General features: G+C 39.3%; 1 protein-coding gene and 1 long non-coding RNA gene across 7 annotated transcripts in view; one reads left to right on the forward strand and one right to left on the reverse strand.

The window, feature by feature from the left end:
* Positions 1-25221, forward strand: part of PCDH9 (protocadherin 9) — a 693331-nt gene that overhangs the window by 279578 nt on the left and 388532 nt on the right. For 3 of the 6 annotated variants that reach the window (XM_068929679.1, XM_009680557.2, XM_068929680.1), the window contains exon 3: positions 23209-23274. The exons of 2 other annotated variants lie outside the window; for them this stretch is intronic. In XM_068929679.1, the coding sequence (XP_068785780.1) occupies positions 23209-23274 (66 nt within the window). Of the gene's footprint in view, positions 1-21979; positions 22040-23208; positions 23275-25221 lie in introns of those variants that run through there. One more of the 6 variants, XM_068929683.1, reaches the window with a different exon arrangement.
* On the reverse strand, positions 2276-3838 carry LOC138065820 (uncharacterized). The gene is made up of 3 exons (XR_011138887.1): positions 3508-3838; positions 3139-3426; positions 2276-3016 (listed from the first exon to the last, which is right to left on the reverse strand). It is a non-coding gene; the product is annotated as an uncharacterized lncRNA (long non-coding RNA).

Here is a 25221-nt window from a genome sequence, read left to right on the forward strand (position 1 = left end):
TTCCAGGATGCCTGAAGAGACAGAATATAATAGGCAGAGAAACAAAAAAAAGAACTATAAGTTAATTTCACTAGGAAAAGAAGGGAATTAATATGCAGATGTATATACTGGGGGTAGGGGGGAAAGGGTGGGGTTCAACACTATTAGAAGGAAGATTAATGCATAGTACTATTAAAAAAAATCACCCTGAAGAACTTATAGTTTCATCCTTTCTTTGTTTTTTCTTTGGTTTTTTTTCATCTTCTGGACTTTTTTTCTTCCCAATAACTTTTATATAAACTCTTGCTAGTCATGGCAAAACTTTCCTTCTAGCCGACACTTGGACATTTTTAACGTATTTCAGCATTACTGGCATGTTTCCCAAAAGTGAAAACTCTGACATTTTTATAACAGGACAAAAATAAAAGAGGAGAAAAGTGTCCTATTCACCCACTTCTCTGTGCGGAGGTTTCACATTTGTGGGTTTAACGCAATTAATCAAAGCCCGAATGCATTTGTATTCTCTGAACAGTTGGGGAGCACTTTCATATTTTCTCAGTGCAGCAGTGTGAAATGGTGCAGGATGCCAGTGGATAATAGTTCTGGGAAAGATACCTTTCATGCAAGGACAGTTCTTACAGGTTTTGTTTTAGATGATGGATTGCAAGTTCTCAGTCATTTGCAAGTCACAGGCTTTACATGTGCTCTCTACATTATCAAATTTCTCGCTCAGTTTGAAAGCCACAGCATTTTAATTGAAAGGGATGCTAGACCTTCCTGCCATATCAATGTGGAAAGGTCTTGGAGTCTGGGAAATAACCTTTCCATTTTAGGAAAATGAACAAATACGGTGCAAATGTTTTTACCTTAGTAACCAATGGGGCTGAAAGGTGAGCTGACACACATTCAAGCGCAAAATATCAAACAGTAAGCCCTCTGCTACAAGGAACTCTTTTTGAATTAACTGACTTAGAAGAGATTGAATATCTGAGGGCTTAGTAATGTCTAACCGTGGTGTCAATCTCCCTAACACTGCTGTAGAAAATACTTTCTCCTTTGAGGCCACTTAGAGTGTACGACTGAGATTACTAGATCTATTTCAGTAAGACCAGAGATCAGAACAAGAAAATCGAATATTTTTACAGCAGAAGCTCTACAATCAGATCATTACAACTCATCATATAATGAGATTTAATTTAGCTCTAATATCAAAAACAAACCTTAGTGAGAAATGAGTGCTTTAGGACCTTGACATTGTGAAATGTCTTAAGTTATGCAGTAAGCTGCATTTAGAAATAAAATATGGACTCTATTTAGATAAATGCTCCCTTTTTCCATGATTGAAAAGTAACTTTTAGAATGGCAAGGTATATATTATTTAAACTGTGTTTAGAGGTAACTGCTGATGTGTAGGCTTTGTAGGTAATGAATTTAACTTCAAAAGCTGATGTTGCTGTTCTGGCTCCCCACTTCTTCTAATCCATGTTCTAACAACCTACATTCCGTTTGATGAGTTATTTGGATAGCTGCTTTTGGAAAGGCCAAAAGCTTATTTTAGCTGAGAGAGAAGAAGGTCTGTGGCTTTCTGAAAATGTGAAACTGTTATTGGAAAATTTATTTGCTTTTTTTTAGGATACATTTATTTTTTTTGTATACACTAGCATTTCTAGAGTATATTCAGTGTTTGCTGTTATGGTATTTATGAACACAGCAATTTAATGATTATGCGTAGATATTAACACTGAAACTGAATAAGGGAGAATGATTAACAATGAGATTGAAGTATATCTAGAAAAGTATTAGTTTTTGGATGTTCACCTAAACAATCCCTAATATTGTACCACTGGACTATTTCCCAAACAGATATAAAATAAAGGTCTAAATCGGAAATGTTGACTGCATTTTTTCTCAGTTCAGTCTGAAGGTTAGACTGAGGTTTCATAAGACTTTTAAAAATGTGCTTACCCTTTAAATACAGTTGTAAGATCATTTTGTTGTAAAGTACTTTCTTCTGTGAAGAAAGAACACAGTATGTTCCCAAGTCCAGACACCTATTCAAGGAAGTCTTGAGGTCTTGCGGTCGCAGGGTCATGATCTCATTGCAGTGACAGAGACATGGTGGGATAGTTCACATGACTGGGATGCTGTCATGGATGGCTATGTGCTTTTTAGGAAAGACAGGCCAGGAAGGCGAGGTGGTGGAGTTGCTCTTTATGTGAGGGAGCAACTAGAATGTATGGAGCTCTACCTTGGGGTGGATGAAGAGCAAGTTGAGAGCCTATGGGTAAGGATTAAAGGGCAGGGTAACATGGGTGACACTGTTGTGGGGGTTTACTACAGGCCACCTGATCAGGAGGAAGTCGTCGATGAGGCCTTCTACAGACAGCTGGAAGTAGCCTCACGATCACAGGCCCTGGTTCTCATGGGAGACTTCAACCACCCTGACATCTGTTGGGAAGACAGCACAGCTAGGCACAAACAGTCAAAGAGGTTCCTGCAGAGCATTGATGATAATTTCTTGACCCAGGTGGTGGAGACGCCAACGAGGAGAGGTGCAATGCTAGACCTTGTACTAACGAACAAAGAAGGTCTAGTTGGAGAGGTGAAGGTTGGGGGCAGCCTTGGCTGCAGTGACCATGAGATGGTGGAGTTCAGGATCCTGCGAGGAGGGAGCAGGGCAATGAGTAGGATTGCAACGCTGGACTTCAGGAGAGCTGACTTTGGCCTCTTTGGGGACCTACTTAGGGGAATCTCCTGGGGTAGGGCCCTAGAAGGAAGAGGGGTCCAAGAGAGCTGGTTAATATTCAAGCGTCACTTCCTCCAGGCTCAGGATCAGTGCATCCCTCTGAGGAAGAAGTTCAGCAAAGCAGGCAGGAGACCTGCATGGATGAGCAAGGAACTCCTGGCCAAACTCCAGCAGAAGAAGGAAGTGTACAGAATGTGGAAAAGGGGACAGGCCACTTGGGAGGAATACAGGGACGTTGTCAGAGCGTGCAGGGATGCGACAAGGAAGGCTAAGGCCCAGTTGGAATTAAATCTGGCAAGGGATGTCAAGGACAACAAGAAGGCCTTCTTCAAATACATCAATAGCAAAAGGAAGACCAGGGAAAACGTGGGCCCGCTGCTGAAAGGGGCGGGTGCCCTGGTGACAAAGGATACAGAGAAGGCAGAGTTATTGAATGCCTTCTTTGCTTCTGTCTTCACTGCTAAGGCCAGTCCTGAGGAATTCCAGACCTTGGAGACAAGAGAGGAAGGCTGGAGAAAGGAAGACTCTCCCTTGGTTGAGGAGGATCGGGTTAGAGATCTTTTGTCCAAACTTGACATCCACAAATCCATGGGCCCCGATGGGATGCACCCACGAGTGCTGAGGGAGCTGGCGGATGTTATCGCTAGGCCTCTCTCCATCATCTTTGAAAGGTCCTGGAGATCAGGAGAGGTGCCTGAGGACTGGAAGAAAGCCAATGTCACGCCAGTCTTCAAAAAGGGCAAGAAGGAGGAGCCAGGAAACTACAGGCCTGTCAGCCTCACCTCCATCCCGGGAAAGGTGATGGAACAGCTCATCCTGGAGGTCATCACTAAGCATCTGGAGGACAAGAAGGTGATCAGGAGTAGTCAGCATGGATTCACCAAAGGGAAATCATGCTTGACCAATCTGATAGCCTTCTATGACAGAATGACTGGCTGGGTAGATGAGGGCAGAGCAGTGGATGTTGTCTTTCTGGACTTCAGCAAGGCTTTTGACACTGTCTCCCATCACATCCTCCTAGGTAAGCTCAGGAAGTGTGGGCTAGATGAGTGGACGGTGAGGTGGCTTGAGAACTGGCTGGATGGCCGAGCTCAGAGGGTTGTGGTGAATGGCGCAGAGTCAAGTTGGAGGCCTGTGGCTAGTGGTGTCCCCCAGGGGTCAGTCCTGGGTCCAGTCTTGTTCAATATATTCATCAATGACCTGGAGGAAGGGACAGAGTGCACCCTCAGCAAGTTTGCTGATGATACTAAACTGGGGGGAGTGGCTGACACACCAGAAGACTGTGCTGCCATTCAGAGGGACCTGGTCAGGCTGGAGAGGTGGGCGGAGAGGAACCTCATGAAGTTCAACAAAGGCAAGTGCAAGGTCCTGCCCCTGGGGAGGAATAATCCCATGCACCAGGACAGGCTGGGGGTTGACCTGTTGGAAAGTAGCTCTGCCGAGAAGGACCTGGGAGTGCTGGTGGACAACCAGTTAAACATAAGCCAGCAGTGTGCCCTTGTGGCCAAGAAGGCCAATGGGATCCTAGGGTGCATTAGGCAGAGTGTTGCCAGCAGGTCGAGGGAGGTGATCCTGCCCCTCTCCTCAGCCCTGGTGAGGCCTCACCTGGAGTACTGTGTCCAGTTCTGGGCTCCCCAGTACAAGAGAGACATGGCACTCCTGGAGAGAGTCCAGCGGAGGGCTACCAAGATGATTAGAGGGCTGGAGCATCTCTCCTATGAAGAAAGACTGCAAGAGCTGGGCCTGTTCAGCCTGGAGAAGAGAAGATTGAGAGGGGATCTCATCAACGTGTACAAGTATCTGAAGGGGGAGTGTCAAGAGGATGAGGCCAGCCTCTTCTCCGTGGTGCCCAGCAACAGGACAAGAGGCAATGGGCAGAAACTGAACCACAGGAAGTTCCATCTGAACCTGAGAAAAAACTTCTTCACTGTGAGGGTGACAGAGCATTGGAACAGGTTGCCCAGAGGGGTGGTGGAGTCTCCTTCGCTGGAGATATTCAAAACCCGTCTGGATGTGATCCTGGGCAATATGCTCTAGGTGACCCTGCTTGAGCAGGGAGGTTGGACGAGATGATCTCCAGAGGTCCCTTCCAACCTAAACGATTCTGTGATTCTGTGATTCTGTGAAGTAGTTGCTGATACTGTTCAGGAAGTATTCAAGGCAAACAGTTCAGGTCTGCAGTGTTTCGGGTAGGTAAATTTTCCAGAAGTACATGCACTCCTGCTAATTGGTGGGAGCGGACCACTGATAGGAAGAATAATTATCTTCTATTGGTGAAGATTCTGCGCCATTTTGTTTGATTCAGGATCAATATTAAATGTCTTAGCCACTGTCTTTATAAAGACATGTTTTTGTTTTAGTTTTTGTGAACGATCTTCCATTATCGTGAACCTAGAGGTTTTCTGGTTGATTCAAATGGCAGGCAGTTATGCTTTACTATGAACACTTTGTTTTGGTTCTCTGTCCTTCTTTAAGTGCAATATATGTACCTCACGTGTGCCTATTGTGTCAAATCTCTGATGAATTTTCCTTTAATAGATCCCAAGGAACATCAAAATGACAACTTTGGCAGATGCTACTGACCAATTTTCTCTGTTTCTGTAGCTACTGGTTCATTTAAATAACTTACTGTCTTAAGTTCATAAAAAGTCAAGATCCTGTTCAGCGTGCCCCTTGTGGAGTGAGAGCGTAGCTTGCAATAACATAAATCGTCAGGTCATTGTTCCAGATAGTGGAAAAGTACTGGTGTTAGCTTGTGGTATATAAAACTAGTTCTAATGGGAATTCATGTTCATCTCATGCTCCTCCAGTTCAGGAGGAGAATAAGGAATGAGGCACAGTTCCTGTCATATAATATTTTAGCTTTCTCTTTGATCTCTTACCATCAGTTTTGACCACACTGCTGCCAAAACGGCAAGTTGCGCTCTTTTCCCTGCCTCCGGCTGTCTGTTCCTGCCACCTCTCTTGTGTCAGCACTAGTGATTGTTCAGCTGTTCTGTGAAAATTAATAATTCGGGGAGGCAGGTCTAGTTTTTAGTTGGTTTAAGGAACTGACATAACTGGTGAGCTATGTGATTTAAGTATTGACATAGCAGAGGGTGCACCCAGCAAGGGAGAAGGAAGTTAGGGCTATCTTTCTGGTGGCTGCACAATCTGAAATCGTTCAAACCTCGGTGAAAGTTTACAGATGAAACAAATCTCTTAAAAAATTTTGACTGAGGTCTGTGAATGTTCGTTAAACTTGAGTTTAGTGAATGGTGAGTCCTCAATTCTGTTGGTATCTATGTATATGCCTTGCACCATTACTTGCATTTTCAATTTCAGTGATATTTGCATATTTTTGTTAGAACAGGTGGATTAGATAATGTGATTTGATTTCCTTTATATTTATCGATATATATTGATGCATTTCTTCATTCATTTTTATGCAAGAATTTGGAAGGAAATGCTAAATCAGATTTAACATCTGACTTTTAGTTCTGAAAATTGTGAAGCCTGAAATCACTTTTACTGTTTCTAGTGAAGTCAGTAGAAGGAAAATGGAACAGTGGAAATTCTTTCTGCTAGTCTTCACACCTTCTGGTGGTATAATTTGTTTTCAGAGGAGCCTGGTTGTCACGAGAGACACAGTGGGAAATGCAGTGTTTTGAGCTAAAGACATATTGTGGTATCTTTCTGGTGAACTCTGTAATAGTAAGAATATCAGAGAATGGACAGAATACTAAATTAATACATTGCTACTGTTTATATAAACTGGACGTTTTGAAATGGTGATTCGTTTTTTTCTGTTACTGGATGCTGAAATAGTATTACTAAAGGGTTCGAAACATGTTAAGTCTGAATCAGTGAGTAGGTGGAGGAGAAGAGAATTAAAAACAAACCAGCCAAAAAAGCCAACCTAAAGCCTCAAACTTGCTTTTGTAGGCTAGTTCAGCTTCAGCAAATTTCTACTCACATGATAATTTTCAGTTGTGGAAGAAATGATCCTGACTAAGTATGAAACATTGAGAAGGGATGCAGGTTGCTAAATATATACCAAGCTAAGGAAAAGCCTTAATTTTCAAATAATTAGAAGCTGAGAGAATGCTTGAGGGATGTTTGTCCTGTTCTTGCTTTCCTAAGTCATCCTTCTAGGGGCAGTATGAATCACTTATTAATTTTAGTTTGGGTTGGGGCTTTGTTTCCTGAAACAAAAAACTTCTGTGGAAGAATGGCCACACTGCATTACGTGTGCTCACAAGAAATTGCACATTTATTTTAGATCAAAAAAGGAATAAATCTAATGTGTTCACAGAACACTGTGGGTCAAGATTACAAGTGTTCTTCTTGGGTTTATTCCAAGGTCATTTCACAAAATTTGTCAAGGTGGTTGGACCTGAGCTGGGCTACTCCTTTGCCTGAACCAGTATGGCTGGCCCTCTGGAGATCATCTGATTCAACCACTCTCCACCTGTCACAGGGCATATTCAAATTTATATAGTTTGTATTCATTGGACTTAGTCCATATTTAATTTTGTATTTTAATTTCTGTTGTGTCATCAGTATTTTCATGGTAAAGATTTGTAATCTACTAGTGTAAAGTGCCACAGAAACCTTGCATTTTAAAAATCTGTGTAAGGCTTGATCCTGTTCTCTCTGAAGCTAGTGCAAGTTTTGCCAGTGATCTGAGCAAAAACAATGAATTCAGCCTAAAGTTGAGTCTAAATTTAAGAATTTTGATTTTTCTTTTAGAAGAGTGCCATTTGAACAAAGTCAGTAATTTTAAGAAGGGAAGCAAGGGTTTTCCAAAAATATTTTTTTTTAGTTTTTAATTTAAGTAACATATCCTTTCTGTTTTAATATTCTCTGCATTCTAGCCTAAGGGTCATAGTAATTTTGGAAGAATTATATATTGTTAGGTCCTTGCTAAGTATTATGACTTCTTTAGATAATGCATACTGGTGTTGATGTCACAGCAAAGGAGAATAAAAGCAGACAGAGAAAGATAAAATTATTATATGTTGGAGAACTAGCAAAAAGTGTCAGAGGAGGTGGAAGAATGTATAGCTACAATACCTGTTTCTCTCCCAAGATGTATTGACATCTGATCCAACCTAAATTTAAAATGGAATGATATTACCTAATTTTGTTATTATGTGATAAAACCGAAAAATATTTTTTTACTACCAGAGAGTAGTGGAGTCCCCTTCCCTGGAGATATTCAAAACCCGTCTGGATGTGATCCTGGGCAATATGCTCTAGGTGACCCTGCTGGAGCAGGGAGGTTGGACTAGATGATCTCCAGAGGTCCCTTCCAACCTAAACGATTCTGTGATTTTGTGATTTCCGGAAATAAGGATGTCTGTATTTTTAATCCCCTTTCTAGATTTTTTGTATGCTTTTTCCTACACCATAAGGGTTTTCTCTTTCAGATGTAATATGAAAGAAGGAATAAATAAAATTAAGATTTGTAGTTCTTACAGTCATACTTTCAGAGCAATGAAAGAAAATTGTGAATTTTTTTTAACTATTCTGATAATGTTTTGCCTTGTAATATCAGTGGTCAGAAAAAACCTTGAAAATGTATTACAGTAGATCATTGTTTATTATAGAGGTGCTTTGTGGCAGGGCACAATAAAAATTTGTATAATTTTTTTTATCTCCCCAGATTTGAGTTGAGTTTATGAACAGCATTGGAAAATGTTGATGCTTTTGGAGTTTATAGCTCTGTGGTATGCAATACTTAGGAGAAGGTTCCAGTAATTGTAATTATCTGAAATGACTGAGCTGAGAAGAAATTGGGCTCCAGGTACAGTCCTGAAGGCAACCAGAGCTGCAGGGGAGGGAATGTTGGAAGAGGGGATGTCAGCGTTTCTGATAGTGGGGTGCAAGTTCTGACACACATTTGTATGTCTTTTCTTTTCCTATTTGCATTCTGTGTATTTCATAGAACAAATTGGATCATGTTTTTAATTTATTTTTTAGTTAACTCAGATCAAGTTAAGCAAGGAGCCAAAGCTATGTCTAAACTATGGGAAAACTGTGCTCAGCAAAGCATTTTGCAGTTCTGGCCTGGGAATCCTGTTTTAGGAGATGGAATAATGCCCTTCTTTCATATGTATGCAGGTTTTTCCCCCGCCCCCTAGTTGGACTTAACCATCTGCCAGGCAGGCATATGATGAGATGGTATTGTCTGAACCATGTCACCCATTTATGCTATGGGCATTGTAGGAATTTTGTTTTTGTACATGCCTGGACCTGGAAGCTAGACAGTTATCCTAATTTCTGCAACTGAGATAAAGTCTGATTGATTCTATCATAGTTACTGTCATAGACTTAATATAGATTATGAATTTAACACTGAAGGAGTAAACAAGTGGGGTTAGCTTGAAAACCCTGCTAGAAAATTTTAAAGGTAAGAGGGGCTTCCTCTTTTGTACCTCATCTTCACAGGGGCTTTTAAAGTCTCAGGAAGCTTTCATGTGAATCTTTAGCTCAAATTTTAAGATCTTTTGCTTTCACCTATGGAACTGTTCCACTCAGCTCCCAATCAAATGGAGGCCAGCACTTTGATTTCTTCCTCCTACATCTCCAAAAGCAAATAAATAAATAATGCATATGAAGGAGAAATGACATAGGATGAAGCAGCACTTGAAATATAAGGTATCTAAAGGAAAAAGATTTGTGATAGTTTTTGTGTAGTTTGTTTTGGGAGAAAAATCAGTTACAGGAATGATCCCTATAACTTATGTAAAGCTTGTCCAATATTACTGCAGCAAAATGATTTTTCGTAAAAAGTATTAGACAATATTTATATATTAAAAGCATTAATACTTTGCATATTTTTCCTCACTAACTTTAAATTCTAACATGATTTTCACAGTTTCTTTCAAACTTTATAGAGGTATTTTCTTTTGCTACAGAACACATTTGCACACGTTTGCATTTTAGGTTGAATTTTTTTTTCCTAATTTCAGAATTTAGAAGCTTATGTGTAATTAGATGTAGGAGCTGTACTGTAGCACTAACTACAACCTAGCTTTGCTATTGCAAAATCTGACATAGGTCGTTGTCATAGTAAAATGGATTATGAATTCATCACTGTGCTAATATTTTCTTAAGATAATATTGAATTTTATGAAAATAATGAACAAGTCATGTTGGATTTCAGAGTTAATAAAAGCTTCAAATGTGTTGCTGTATTATCAGCTGCTATAGTACATCAGAGGATTCTGTATCACATCAGGGAATATTGGATTTGCAATAGGACACTAAATGTCAATGTAATATGAAACGTGCATAACTGATATTTTTGAAAGTTGTTAATATAATAGACTACTCACGTGAATTATTTTTATATTTTTTCAGTAGCTTGAGAATAATGAAAAGGCTCATTCTGGCTACTTAATTGAAACTGAGTCTTGAAACAGTAGCATCCTGGTCAAACCGAGTCCTATATGATTATCTTGGGCAAAGAGAAAGGAAGGAAAAGTCATATCTAATTTCTCTGTATTTTCATGCCAGCTGCCATAGAAATGAAAGATATAACAGATCTCCAATTCTGACAGTCTAAGCAATCATTGGAAGTTGATGGTGGGGAATCTGATATTTTTTCCTTGCCTCTAACTGGACTACCTCACCACAGAAACCATGACTTCGTTAACGACCATTCATTCAGAATAAAAACAGCTGATTATTTTAGCTTATTTTTTTGAATAAATCACATCTCTGTTCCGCACAGAAAGCCTCGGTGAAGTATTAATAACTCTTAAGCAGAATCCACTTAAAATGTGAAAGTGTTAAATCAAAACAAAACAGGGAAAGCAGTAATAAAATTTCAGCTCAGTCCCAGAAGTGGAAACAGATTCCATCTCTGCTCTACCTATGTAAGGAGAAGCAAGCTGTACTGGAGGGAGCAAGGGAAGGATTCTGTTTAGGTTGGTTCACCCATCTTTTTCATTATCTTGGTTTCCCAAATTTGTTCAAGAAGTATAATTTAAAGGGCAGAAGTGGCAAGTTCTGTTACCCAAAGGCAATAACTTTAGGTAAAATGGTTATAGAGGTATCGGGTGGAGTGATGAGAGACATAACTTTTGCTGAACTTCACACTCAAAACCCAATTCCAAAGCATGTTATCTTTTTTTAGTAGGAAGGATATCAAGTGGGTGGAAGAGCACCTGTCCAAAAAACATGGAGTCCATTTGTTCAAGAATTAGTCATTTCTTTTTACTGGACTGCCTCTGGAGTTTTTAACTGTAAACTCTTCAGAATGTGTTTAGATTTCATCCCAGTGAAATCATGTCTAACCTAAAGATTCATGAATATTTTAACCAGTAAATAATCATGCCTTTCTGTAAATTCTGTTCAACTGTTTTCTGCTTGCAACACTTCTAACGAATTGTGTGGATTATCTCTCAAATGATAAAGCAGTTCGTAAGAAGCAAGACTGAACGAAAACAAAGGGGAAAGTGAAATTCAAAGAAAAATATTTTCAAGTTTAAATAAATGTATTGATAGTGTTTCTTGGAGCCTAATGAGGGCAGAATAGCTTTTCACTAGTTTTCTATTTAGATTCTCCAGAAGGAAACATGAAACACTCTGGGAGTTTGCTGTATTCTTCTCCCAGACAGTTGGAAGATACAGTTTCGCCAAAATTTTTTTTGTCAAACACATGATTTAAAAAAAAAAGGAAGTTGTCTGTAATTTCAAATCGATTCAAAGACATTCTTAGGAGATTTTCTGCAAATAGAGCTTGGACTGCAATTTTAGTGAGTCTTAAAAAGCCTCAGGTTTTTCAAAGAGCTTCTGGAGCTCCTGGATCATCACCTTCCTTCAAGGGTTTGTTTGTTTTTTTTTTTTTTTTTCAAGATTTTCCAATGTTTCTCTGATTATACAGCAGAGAAAACCTGTTTCCCACTTCTTCAAACCAAAACTGAACCAATAGAATAGATGGAAAAGACTCTGTTGTGTAATTAGTGAATATTAGGAATACATGCGATATCAGATTGATAAATGGAAACATGGAAAACATTTATTACAGTCACATAAAATGAAATTTCTTTCAGAGACACTATATTAGTTTACCTGTATGTGAGTGTAAATTTATATCAGTTATATCCATTGTTTGTGTTTTCCAAACAAAAAAAAATATCTTCTGTTGTATCTTGCAGGAAACAAATTATAACAATTTGGACTGCAATATTCCATGAAAGGTGTCTACTCTAGGTGTAAAAATTTTGAAGAAAATGGGGTTAAAATGGCTTGACTGTTTCTCAAAATGAGGTTAGAGAAAAATTTGTTTCCCACCTCTGCATAATTTGACATGACAAAACAGTCTTTTCTCTAACCTCATAATCATCATCCCATAATGTTAAGGATACCTATTGGCATACCTAAATGTCTTATTCATTTAATAGCTACACAAAATTGAAAGTGAATCAAATCTGCAAACTGTCTAACAATATGGAAAATACCTTTGAACAATAATGATGAGATTCATCCTGCAGATCTTTCTATAGTAAAATGTCAGATATGGAAGTTAGAGCAATTATGCTACATTCCATTTATAGTAAAAGGAGGGATACTTTTGCAGATCAGTTCAATTGCATTAACTGCTTAAAAAAAAGTCAGAAAACTGACTGATAGATCGCTTTTCCACTTTTGCCAATAATGTAGCACTTGACTGTAGGGAGTCAGGAATCCTCAAATTATAGTAGGTAACCTAGCAAAAATAAATGAATTTTATTTTTTTGTTTTGGATGTTAGGGACTTTGACCAGACCTAAGACGTCTAGGCCTATCCACTAATCTACTCTGTTTTCATTCCAACAGTCCCTTTCGAAAATACTGTTAAAATGAGGTTTTGTGTGACTCAAAGGGGGAAGAAAACTGTTCAGTGAACTGCTAGATGTCTTTTAGTGCAGAAATTCATTGGATGCTTGTTACCTATAACCCTATCCCAGCCAGCAGTAAAAATAGACTATTGAACATATGCTTTCTTGGCTAGCAGTCAGACTTCTTTAGCACAGATTCTTTTACGCATACACTCCCTCTTAAGCTAGTGGAATACTGACAACATATTTTCTAAGAAAACCTGTCTATAAGAAAATTGCTTAGACGTGCACAATCTTTTTGCAGAAAGCTGTCAAGGATTTGTATTGATGCTTGATGGTATATTATTAACATGCTTACAAAACTGATTTAAAGGTAGTAGAGCAGTACTATTTATACTATTTGTGCTAATATTACCACTGCTAATTACATTATATTGTTATACTCACTGATTCAAATCAACTGCTAGCAATGTTAGAACTAGTGTAGGTTGGTATAATGAGCCAAGATTTTTGACCTTTGAGTTCAGCTTGGCATTGTCTTAATGATAAATGTTTATTATCTTATTCTTTGAGTGGAATATGCTAGCTTTCCAAAATAATGCAAAAATGACATTTATTTCCTGACCTCTCTTTTCACTTTAATCTTTTGTTCTGCAGAATTAGAGAATTTTTAATGAGATTGAAAAATATTGTTTATTTAAGAGGGTAGTGAAGTTTATGATGAAGCACTATAGAGGAGGTGTCATTTCTTTTTTTCTTTTTCCTAATGTAGAGATAATGGGTGACAGTAGGATCAACATAGATCACTTAAGCCATCATAGTGGTCGGTGAATCAACCTTTAGCTGATTAGGAAGGCAGCTGTGTTAATTGTATTATTAAATATGCAATATATTAAACCTAAGCACAGTATCTAATGTATGAAACCTAAGCACAACCCTCTGCTCCCCTTCTAATATTAACATCAGTGTAAGTACCAGGATAAAATTCATGACATTTAGACAGAAAAGAAAATAAGATTAGACTTACTAGAAACAAGGTATATGAATAATTGAATAGGAATGTCTGTAACAATGTAGGTTCTTTATGTAAATCTTAACAAAATAGTTTTTTCAGTTTGTGAAAGGGAAATGTTACTAACAGTGCTCAGTCAATCACTCAGGCATTGTAATGAGGGTAATTTCTGAAGCTTCTTTACGAGCATTACCTTATTTCTTTGATATCCTGATAGTCTTCATAAGGATTGCTTTATACTATTCTTTATATTGGGAAAAAATAAACTAATTGCTCTAAACTCTGTATGATTGTCTTCTGACTATCATCAGAAGTTTATTCTTATTTTCATTAAATGATAACAATAATTATCTGTGTCCATCCTCCTCAACCAGAAGGCTGCTGCTCGCTTCATAATTTGTTCACTTCACAAGAGAGATTGACTCTACTACCTCTGCAAATGATTACCGGGACGTCTCAGTGTATACTTTAATTCCCAGCATGGATTATAGCTTATAACATTCACAAGATGGAGTTGAAGCGTGAATTCAGGAAAAAAATTAATACATTGAATCATTGTGCCAATCTTAAAGCAGAATAACAACTACCTTTGCAGGTTTAGTAAAATGGAGCTTTTCATGCCTAAGAGTCTTCCCACCAGACTACAGACGACTTCTGAGGTGTCAAGGATTGTTCTCTCTGCAGCATAGTGTGTTGCCTGTGAGAAAAAGTGGGAGAGACATTGTATTGCTTCTAGAAAGATAAGCTTCTATTTCACTTAACCAAAAACCTGTCATCTTAGAATTTGGAAGTATCTGAAGAGTATGTAGTATCAGAAGTGAGGTCTTTTTTCTTTTTCCTATTGCATATAGTCTGCTAAATGAAATGTTGCGGCTACTGAAACCATCTACTGCCTGATGCTACTGTGTTTCCAGATAACTGATCCATCCGTAGTTTCACTTTAAGAGAGTTTCACACTACTGAAAGGTGGTATATAGACTTTTAGCATCTGCTATTGTCACTGTGTATCCACAGAATAGATGAAGTGCAATGAACAGCCGTAAAATCTTCTTCATGCTGCACACTAGTGTTTGTCAATGCTATTCTTGAAGAGCCAGTCACTGTTAGTCAAGCAGTGGTCTGCATCTTTGACCTTTTGGCCTTAGAGTTTCCAATAAGTATTTTATTTGTGGCTTTTCAGAGATAAATCCCATCTACTTTGAGCTACGTTTAAACGACCAATTTATTTCATGTAGCAGTAATGCACACAGGCCTAAATAATGGGCATCCATCAAGAACCACACATTATTCTTTGTCTTATTTGACTATGTCTTTCACAGAATCACAGAATCGTTTAGGTTGGAAGGGACCTCTGGAGATCATCTAGTCCAACCTCCCTGCTCAAGCAGGGAACTCTAGAGCACATTTCCCAGGGTCACGTCCAGACGGGTTTTGAATATCTCCAGCGAAGGAGACTCCACTACCTCTCTGGGCAACCTGGTCCAGCGCTCTGTCACCCTCACAGTGAAGAAGTTTTTTCTCAGGTTCAGGTGGAACTTCCTGTGCTGCAGTTTCTGCCCATTGCCTCTTGTCCTGTTGCTGGGCACCACAGAGAAGAGACTGGCCTCATCCTCTTGACACTCCCCCTGCAGATACTTGTACACATTGATCAGATCACCTCTCAGTCTTCTCTTCTCCAGGCTGAACAGGCCCAGCTCTTGCAGTCTTTCTTCATAGGAGAGATGCTCCAGCCCTCTAATCATCTTGGTAGCCCTCTGCTGGACTCTCTCCAGGAGTGCCATGTCTCTCTTGTACTGGGGAGCCCAGAACTGGACACAGCACTCCAGGTGAGACCTCACCAGGGCTGAGGAGAGGGGCAGGATCACCTCCCTCCACCTGCTGGCAACACTCTGCCTAATGGAACACCAGGAGACCCTTGGCCTTCTTGGCCACAAGGGCACACTGCTGGCTCATGTTTAACTGGTTGTCCACCAGCACTCCCAGGTCCTTCTCGGCAGAGCTACTTTCCAGCAGGTCAACCCCCAGCCTGTCCTGGTGCATGGGATTATTCCTCCCCAGGGGCAGGACCTTGCACTTGCCTTTGTTGAACTTCATGAGGTTCCTCTCCGCCCACCTCTCCAGCCTGACCAGGTCCCTCTGAAGGGCAGCACAGTCTTCTGGTGTGTCAGCCACTCCTACCAGTTTAGTATCATCAGCAAACTTGCTGAGGGTGCACTCTGTCCCTTCCTCCAGGTCATCAATGAACATGACTGGACTGAACAAGACTGGACCCAGGACTGACCCCTGGGGGACACCACTAGCTACAGGCCTCCAGCTTGACTCTGCGCCAGTGATTCCAACCCTCTGAGCTCGGCCATCCAGCCAGTTCTCAATCCACCTCACTCTCCACTCATCCAGCCCACACTTCCTCAGTTTACCTAGGAAGATGTGATGGGAGACAGTGTCAAAAGCCTTGCTGAAGTCCACATCAACAACATCCACTGCTCTCCCCTCCTCTACCCAGACAGTCATTCCGTCATAGAAGGCTATCAGATTGGTCAAGCATGATTTCCCTTTGGTGAATCCATGCTGACTACTCCTGATCACCTTCTTGCCCTCCAGATGCTTAGTGAGGACCTCCAGGAGGAGCTGTTCCATCACCTTTCCAGGGATGGAGGTGAGGCTGACAGGCCTGGAGTTTCCTGCCTCCTCCTTCTTACCCTTTTTGAAGCCTAGAATGACATGGGCTTTCTTCCAGTCCTCAGGCACCTCTCCTGACCTCCAGGACCTTTCCAAGATGATGGAGAGTGGCCTAGCGATAACATCTGCCAGCTCCCTCAGCACTCGCGGGTGCATCCCATCAGGGACCATGGATTTATGGATGTCAAGTTTGGACAAAAGATCTCTAACCTGATCCTCCTCCACCAAGGGAGAGTCCTCCTTTCTCCAGACTTCCTCTCTTGTCCCCAGGGTCTGGAATTCCTGAGGAATGGCCTTAGCAGTGAAGACTGAAGCAAAGGCAGCATTCAGTAACTCTGCCTTCTCTCTATCCTTTGTTACCAGGGCACCCGCCCCATTCAGCAGCGGGCCCGCGTTTTCCCTAGGCTTCCTTTTGCTATTGATGTATTTGAAGAAGCCCTTCTTGTTGTCCTTGACATCCCTTGCCAGATTTAATTCCAAAGGGGCCTTAGCCTTCCTTGTTGCATCCCTGCATACTCTGACAGCATCCCTGTATTCCTCCCAAGTGGCCTGTCCCCTTTTCCACATTCTGTAGACTTCCTTCTTCTGTTGGAGTTTGGCCAGGAGTTCCTTGCTCATCCAGGCAGGTCTCCTGCCCACTTTGCTAGCTTTCTTACTCAGAGGGATGCACTGATCTTGAGCCTGGAGGAGGTGACGCCTGAATATTAACCAGCTCTCTTGGACCTCTCTTCCTTCTAGGGCCCTATCCCATGAGATTCCCCTAAGTAGGTCCCTGAAGAGGCCAAAGTTAGCTCTCCTGAAGTCCAGGGTTGTGATCCTACTCATTGCCCTGCTTCCTCCTCGTAGGATCCTGAACTCCACCATCTCATGGTCACTGCAGCCAAGGCTGCCCCCAACCTTCACCTCTCCAACTAGACCTTCTTTGTTTGTTAGTACAAGGTCTAGCATTGCACCTCTCCTCGTTGGCGTCTCCACCACCTGGGTCAAGAAATTATCATCAGTGCTCTGCAGGAACCTCCTCGACTGCTTGTGCCTAGCTGTGCTGTCTTGCCAGCAGATGTCAGGGTGGTGGAAGTCTCCCAGGAGAACCAGGGCCTGTGATCGTGAGGCTACTTCCAGCTGTCGGTAGAAGGCCACATCGATGACTTTCTCCTGATCAGGTGGCCTGGAGTAAACCCCCACAACAATGTCACCCATGTTACCCTGCCCTTTAACCCTTACCCATAGGCTCTCCACTTGCTCTTCATCCACCCCAAGGTAGAGCTCCATGCATTCTAGTTGCTCCCTCACATAAAGAGCAACTCCACCACCTCGCCTTCCTAGCCTGTCTTTCCTAAAAAGCACATAGCACATTTCCTCTGTCCTTGACAAAGTGCTCAATGAAATGGAGGTATTCCCAGAGCATAATTTTAGGGAATCCTAAAGAAACAAAAAGACACAACAATTTGACATGCATAGGCTGTTAATACCATTTTTTTATGGCTGAATCCAGTTATAAACTGTCAGTGATTAAATGTCAGTCCAGGCCCATTTTGGCCACTAAGAGTTATGCTGTAGTAGAAATACCAAGGCGGTAGAAATACTAAGGGAATTAATAATTGTGTTATGTTCTTCTTATGTATGGAAAACATCTATATGTCTTTGTGTTCCAAATACGTACTTTTCCATTGTAATTATGTATTCAGTAATACACATGATAAAGTTCTATACCTGTAAAATGGTTTCACACCAGGACGTCAGTGCAAATTTGACATTAGGTAGATGATAAATAGATGAGGGAAATGAATTCACTGTAGACTATGGAAGGTAACCTTACTGATCTGTTTGCGTTGTCTTTTCAGTGTTAGTTCCTTTTTACATCTCAGTTAAACAGTTACTGCTCAAGTACCAGAGATTTATTTAACAAAGATGTCTGGAACAAAAGCAGGGAATATAGGTCCATGAAGCAGTGGTTATCAAGAGATATGACCTTTACAATAAAATTTTGGAAGTGTAGAGCAATATATTACAGGTACAGAGATTTTATGAGGGAACACACATGCTTTGAGAGTCAAACTTTGATTATGAAGTCTCTTTCTCTTTCTTCTGGTGGGGTACAATTTCTCTGTCATCTTCAGAACATTTCTCTCATCAAATTTTTTTGTATTTTGTATTCACTACTAACACCAGTACAGGTAACTTCTAGAGCAGGTTTAAAAAATGAGCAGTGAAAAATGTGCTTGGCTTCTTTACCTAACAAAATATTCATTTGTCTTTCTGAAAACATACTTAATTGCTCATACAGGAAGATAATTGCATGTCTTGTGAACCTTTCAGTTCCAACACTAACATTATAGTCTTCAATTTCATTTTTTTTTAGTAAATTAAAATCTGCCTTTTAAAGTTTTACTTCATCCTTTAGTGATGTGATTGTGTGCCTTTGAAAAAATGCAAATTTGCTCATGTCTGTAACTGCTGTAGCTGTTGCTCTTACTTTCGTTTTTTTCTTCTCCCATGACAAGCAATCACCATTAGGAATTATTCATTTCTTACTTTTCTGTGGTTTTTCAACTCTTTTAAAGCACAGCATTTAAAAATAAAGGCAAGCTGGAGGCAAAGGGATGCTGAAGATAATTTAAGTCATGCCAGCTGGCAAAGAGAAGAACCTAGTAAGTTGGCAAGGGCTTATCTGGTGGTGCTCCTTCTTCAGTTAAGTGCTTATTGTGAAGTTATTTTGTGCATGTATGTGTGTGTATATGAATGTGTTGAGTGCAAATCAGTCCACCATACTTATTTTTCCTTCTTTCTGTCATCTGTTGACTCTTTTATCTCTTTACCGTAATTAAGAGGTTAGTAGTTCATCTTGAATTCTTCATAAATGAAGGTGATGGTACAGAATCTTCACAGATACTGCAGCCACTTAACAGAAAGGTATAATCCTATGTAAGAAGCCATGCAGAACCATACAATTTCTAGACTGTATGTTTGAGCAGTACAGCCAGTACACTGGCTCTCTAAATGAGCAATTAAATGCTTCGCTGTCCCGTCAGCTCTCTTATATATATGCTACTGTGTCATTGTAGTGTAGAGATGAACAAAGGAAATTACCCTTGCTAAGGCTTATATTAATGATCAGCCATAAACAAGTCTCGTAGTTTTTCTTAAGACCCTGTTGTTAGTACTACCTGATTTGATGGGTTATGGTGTATTTTATTTTTATTTCTATGTAAGAGCCTCCCGTACTGTTTCAGTGGGAGAAAATGAGAATTATGATGGTGTAATTATGCTGGTGTGTTACAGCCAAAAAGGTAGTAAATTCTTTTGAATCCAGAACTTCTTTGCTTGCTTTTTTTCCCCCTCTATATGAATTGCCATTGTTTGAAAATGAGTGATGAACAATCTGCAGATTGAGGTGATTACTGAAGTATCCAAATAAGGATTTGATTTTTCCTTTTTGGCACTGAAGTGTCAGAATTATGTAATGAGTTGTGTGAGGAAGAGAAATTTGCCTGATTAGAGAGTTTATACACAATTCAATTGTGTAATGCAGACAGCTTAACCTCCACATGCACTCTGTGATGAGGTCAAAATAAAAAATTTACTGTCCAGGAAAATGAGGTTTTTCAGAATTAGGGTTTTAGGTATGGAATTTTGCTAAAAGTTTGAGGCTAGCAAAGTATGGCAGGCTTCCTTCCTTAGACATGATTATATTTTCTGGTGTCTCTGATTCTGAATATATGATTCTGAGGGAAAAGGAGAAGAAAAGCTAAAAAGTTATATTAATGAATGCCTTTAAAAAGCTAAGTTTAAGGCCTGATCTCAGAACTCTTAGTCTGGAAAAAAACGTCCCATTAATTTTAGTGGGAGTTTTGACTGCACAAGGACTTTCAAGATCAAGTACTTTCTTGTTCATTAAAGGATAAAAGGTAATTAGAAATAAAGCACAGAAAAGATTTTATATAGTATTGCTTTTGTCAGCTGAAAAAATCCATATTATTGTAGGAGTTTTAGGCTAATCTTCCCTCTCTCCTGCTTTCTTGCATAAAATGATGACACAGTAGGTTGTTTTCATTACTCTTTGCAGGTCTGTGGTTCTATCTGCTCATTTTACTGGGGAAAAAGCAATTGGCAAGGGTTTTTTGTGCTATCTTCCTCATTGTTGGATTGCAATCTCATCTGTGATGCTGACGTTGTCATTTCCCTCCTCCACCCAAACTGTTTAGCTCAAGATATTCTCAAAACCTTTTTATTTGTAAATGGTAGATGATAGATGAAATAAAAAGCTTGTGTGCACTTCAGCTGAAGGATTTTGCTGATGTCAGTTTATGAAATAGAGGAACAGTCGGGGAGAAAAAGATAAAACTGTGCTAAAGTTTTAAAGATATAAATATTTCATGTTTTATGATACCTTAAATTATGTTGACTTTTGAACACTTTGGGGGAAAGAACCTAGAAGTATTTAAGACCACCTTAAATCCAGCCCAGATTATGAAAAGTACGCCAATCATGAGCCCATTTCAGGATTCATGCCTATAGGTCATCAAGTTACTGGATCGCTTTCCACACTCACCTCTGGGACAAGGGATTCATCCTGTATTAGAACAATCACTTTAAACTGTCCTTTGTAATTTAATAATATTTTTCATGTTATTCTTTCCTCACAGCTACTTTTTTTTTTTTTTTGAATGTATCAAGACCTTATTTCAGCCTTCAGCCATAATTTATTTGAGTGAACAGTATGGTCCAAGATTACTTCCAGCTGGAATTGTCACTGATTGTAAAACCGAGACCAGGAGCACCTTTCTTTACTGCTTTCTAGTGTGTGCTGTGAACACAGAGAAGCTGCAGAAGGATAGGCAGCCAGAGTACCCGATGTTTCCCCTGTTTCTCTTTGCTGACCCTTCAACATGTAGCAGTACTAACGATTCCCAAAAACAAGGCAAAAATGAGAATGACATTTTAATTCTGAGGTAGAGTTTATTCAATAGTCAATTCCTGGGAAAGTAGATACCTAGAATAAAAGGCATGGTGTTTTATGATCCCATGCATCTTACTTTTTAATCTGAATTTTGTTTATGAATGGGATTTTATTCTTGTTTCTAATTTTTATTTTGATGGTCTCACTAAGCTTTTACCTTGCAAGGGAGTGGAGGAAACATTCATTAGTTGTTGTTATTGAAATTACTCATGTCATTGCTTTCCAGTTATTTTCAGGGAACGATACTTCTTATTTTTATAAAGGTGACTTTCTAACACATAAGGAGGTATTTGATAATATGGCACACAGTCTACCTTCAGGAACTCATTCGCTTTTATCAAAACAGGTGGAGCTGTGCAATATACACTCTAAAGAGAACTTGATCCACAGGGACTCCCCCTCTGCTTTTGCACCAGTTTAATTCTGTTGCCTTTGGGTGAATTGCGCTTCATTTATACTCACATAAATGAGGAAAACAGTCACATGTAAAATATCAGAGGGAAGCACAGGCAGATTTTAGAAGGAGGTATTCTCAGCGGCTTTTACCTTTCTGTGAAGCTATACTTATTAATCTCTATGGATTGTGTAAGTACCTTTTGATTCAGTGTGTAAGACCAAATAGAAGATTTCTCCTTGTGTAAAGTGTATGCGTGTTTTTTTTTTTAATCTCTTTTACATGAAATTTTAGATGGAAAAGAAGAAGCATCCTGAAGTTAGTGGGAAATGTGACTTAAGATATCAGAGGAGAGTACTTTTGGTAGATGTAAATAGTTAAAATGACTTTCTGCTTTCTAGGAGAGTTCTTGGAAAAGCTTGTAGAACTGTGATATAATTCTTCAAGAACACAGAACTCATGTAAGTTATCTGAAGTATCTGTTGGGAGTACTTTGGAAGAGACGTGTTTTGCATTGTGAGCAGAAGTACTATTTGATGTAAAGTTTAAAGTTTTCTGAAGATTTTGCTCACCATGTGATGGTAGCGGAGTGGATAAACAATTCTGTACAGAATACCAATGTCCTTTCTGAATATGGTGCACAAAATGTATGTTTTGAATTTGGGCATATTATTTTATGGAGTTGATTTGAAATTGTCCAACTTTCCAAGTATATTACTCTCAATATAGTGTTCTCTATCTGGGAAGATTTCTTCCCACCTCCCCCACCAATAAAACAGTACAAAGGCATGGTGCTGTGTTGATACTGGTATTTCTGGCTATCCTTCCAAAAGTGTGCATTGTCGTGGCTTAAATTGTTCAGAATTACCGTTGTGCTGTTCTGTTGTTGGGTTGGATAATCAATTCAATTCCTATAGAAAAATGCAGTTTTGAAGATTCTGCAAAGTTGATAACCTGCTGAGCTTTTCCTCCACAGTACTCTTTTAATCCCATAAACATAGGGCCCTTATGACTCTAGAGTCCCAGTGTCCTTTGAGAATCCATATTTTGGGGTGTTCTGTTATACCCAGGAGGGAACCTGAACTACATACTGCTATTTATATTCAGCAGTTAGCAACAGAGTATGAACATCCATTAATGCTCCCACATTAAACAGAACTTTAATTGCAGTTTTAGAGATCTGCTGTTTTTGCTTTTTAGAGTCTCAGGGTTGATTAATAATATCTTAATAAAAAGCTTAATAGTGCATTAAATTAAAATAAAAAGTTTCTTCTTATTATGAGAGAGCCATTTCAGTTGGTAGTTCACTAAACAGAACAATAAAAACGTGCTCTGCTGTTTGAAAATATGTTGCCTAGTTGCAGCAAAATGTTATATAATCAGCCTTTGGAAACCAAACTGATGTTTGATGTAGCACTTTAAATGCTACTAAGCATATGTTTGGTAACATTTGGCTATGAAATCTGAAGTTTATGAACCCTGGTAAAGAGCTACTTATCTTCCTTCAGCAGGAATTTGCTCATAGTTTTGCTTTATGTATTACCAATATTGGGCCAATGGGGAGGTGGGATATCTGAAGATCTGTAGTAAGAGTGACACATCTTTTTATTTAAATATTATTGCTTTTTAGGCACTGAAATTTGGAGATATGCCGAAGTACTTGTGGGAGATTTGGGGCCCTGACAAACCATGGGTGGTAAGATATCAGATCCACTGAAATAAACAAAGTAAACATTTAATTTTAAGTTAGGTATTTTGGGCCCTGCTGTCAGTGAATTCAATGGGCAGAACTCCTACAAGGCTCAAAAGTAGTGCATTACTGCAAATTTATGCAAGTGTGTCCATTTTTTTCAACATTATCACACTGGTGTGAAATTGAAGTAATGCCTATGGCAAACTAGAACCGTGCAGTAGCATTTGACATGGGGAAGACCTGTTTTGTCATTTGAAGGTTATAGGAAGACATTGTCTGTTGTCTTTTCTGAGAAAAGCGAAGAGCTAGCTATTGGCTACCAGAGCGATTTGTAGTTCATAGCTGGCCCTATTGACGAGTACTTTTCTCCAGTCTTTAGTCTTGTGTAACTCTTGCTCAGGACTCCAACCTAGTAAGCCAAGGAAAATAACAATCCTTTTAAGCACCTGTGACCGACCAACAACCCCTGCAACGGGAGAAGGCTCAGAGGGCAAGGTGCGCCATGAATCTCAAGGGCAGTGTAGGATGCAGCTTGCTAACTGCAGCTGTTGCACAGAGAACTGACTTTATCTCAAGCTCAAGGGGACTGAAAGGTGGCCTTCATCTTAGATAAGCAGCCATATTTGTTACCTGGACCCGGTGTAAGTGTTCATTCCTGAGCTGAACAAAAGGATGTGAAAGTCTCCCTAAGATTAGCCAGACCAGCATGGGGGAAGTGTATATGTGGCTCAGCCCAACAGACAGTATAAAACCTCAACAACTAACAAAGGAATTTCAAAGAGAGCAAAAGGCTTGAGCTGGCTTCAACCCACGTACTCCTTCCTAGCGACTGGGGACGGTGAGCATATTTGAGAACGGTAATGGTAATCACATTGGTATTGTGATTGAGCTGTCTAGTTAGATTTTGTTAAGTGTATACACTTGTATTGTGATACACTTGTGTTGTAATTTCAGTATATTGCTGAATCACTTTGCTAAATCAAAAATCCCACGTAACATCAAATTCCTTCAAAAATAAACTTTTATATTAAACATTGCCTTCTCCTTATGCATTGAATATCTACAAGAACTGGATATTAATTACAAAACAAAGAAGCTTGATGCATTGTTTTATTTAAAATAGAAGTAGTAAGTAGAACATGAATAGAATGCTTCATGATCTGGTCCACTTTTTGAAGGAAATATATTGTTTTATATATTACATTTTAAAATTTGATTTTTCAAGAGTTTCAGAGATTAGAGAAATCATTTGGATGGAAGTTGGAGGTAAATTACTTTCTGAAAGTTCTAAACTTTTAAGATAATTCCTGGGAAGATTTTATGGAACTCTCTCAGCCTTTCCCTAGGAATTAACTCCTTTTGGTCAAACAAATCATTTCAGCTAGGTTGAATAGGTCAAGGGAGTCAAAAAAATGGGTAAACTACTTCCTTTGCTTGTCCTAGATGATTAAATAAAAAAAAAAAAATTGCTCTCATATGATCTACTAGCTCATACTGGGAATGAAAAACTTAGTGATTTTTTTCCAGCTGATTTTAGCAACATGGCTAATCACTTTAATCAGAACCTCATTTCCATCAATTTAACTGTTTGACCTTGAAAAATTCCTCCAACATCTTATTTATGGAAAACATTTTAAGTATTTTAATTTATTTTTATGTTTTTAAAATTGATATGTCTCAGCAATCTGTGCACTAACTACATAATGTTGATAGTAGCATGAATAAGGACTGCTTATTCTGTAATGTATTACCAATTATGAACAAAGGCATATTGTAATGTTGCTTTTTAAAAAACAGTTGAATTACCTGTGAGCGCTTTGCTCATCTAAATAGCGATTACACAGTGCCTTTCTAAAGACTTCTTGGCAAAATAAATATCCATCAACATTGTTTATAATAGAATCTACAAAAGTAGTTTCAGAGAGACCTAATGGATTTTCTATTACTTGA

The sequence above is a fragment of the Struthio camelus genome, chromosome 1 (genome assembly GCF_040807025.1).
Source record: "Struthio camelus isolate bStrCam1 chromosome 1, bStrCam1.hap1, whole genome shotgun sequence".
In the NCBI taxonomy this organism is placed as follows: domain Eukaryota; kingdom Metazoa; phylum Chordata; class Aves; order Struthioniformes; family Struthionidae; genus Struthio; species Struthio camelus.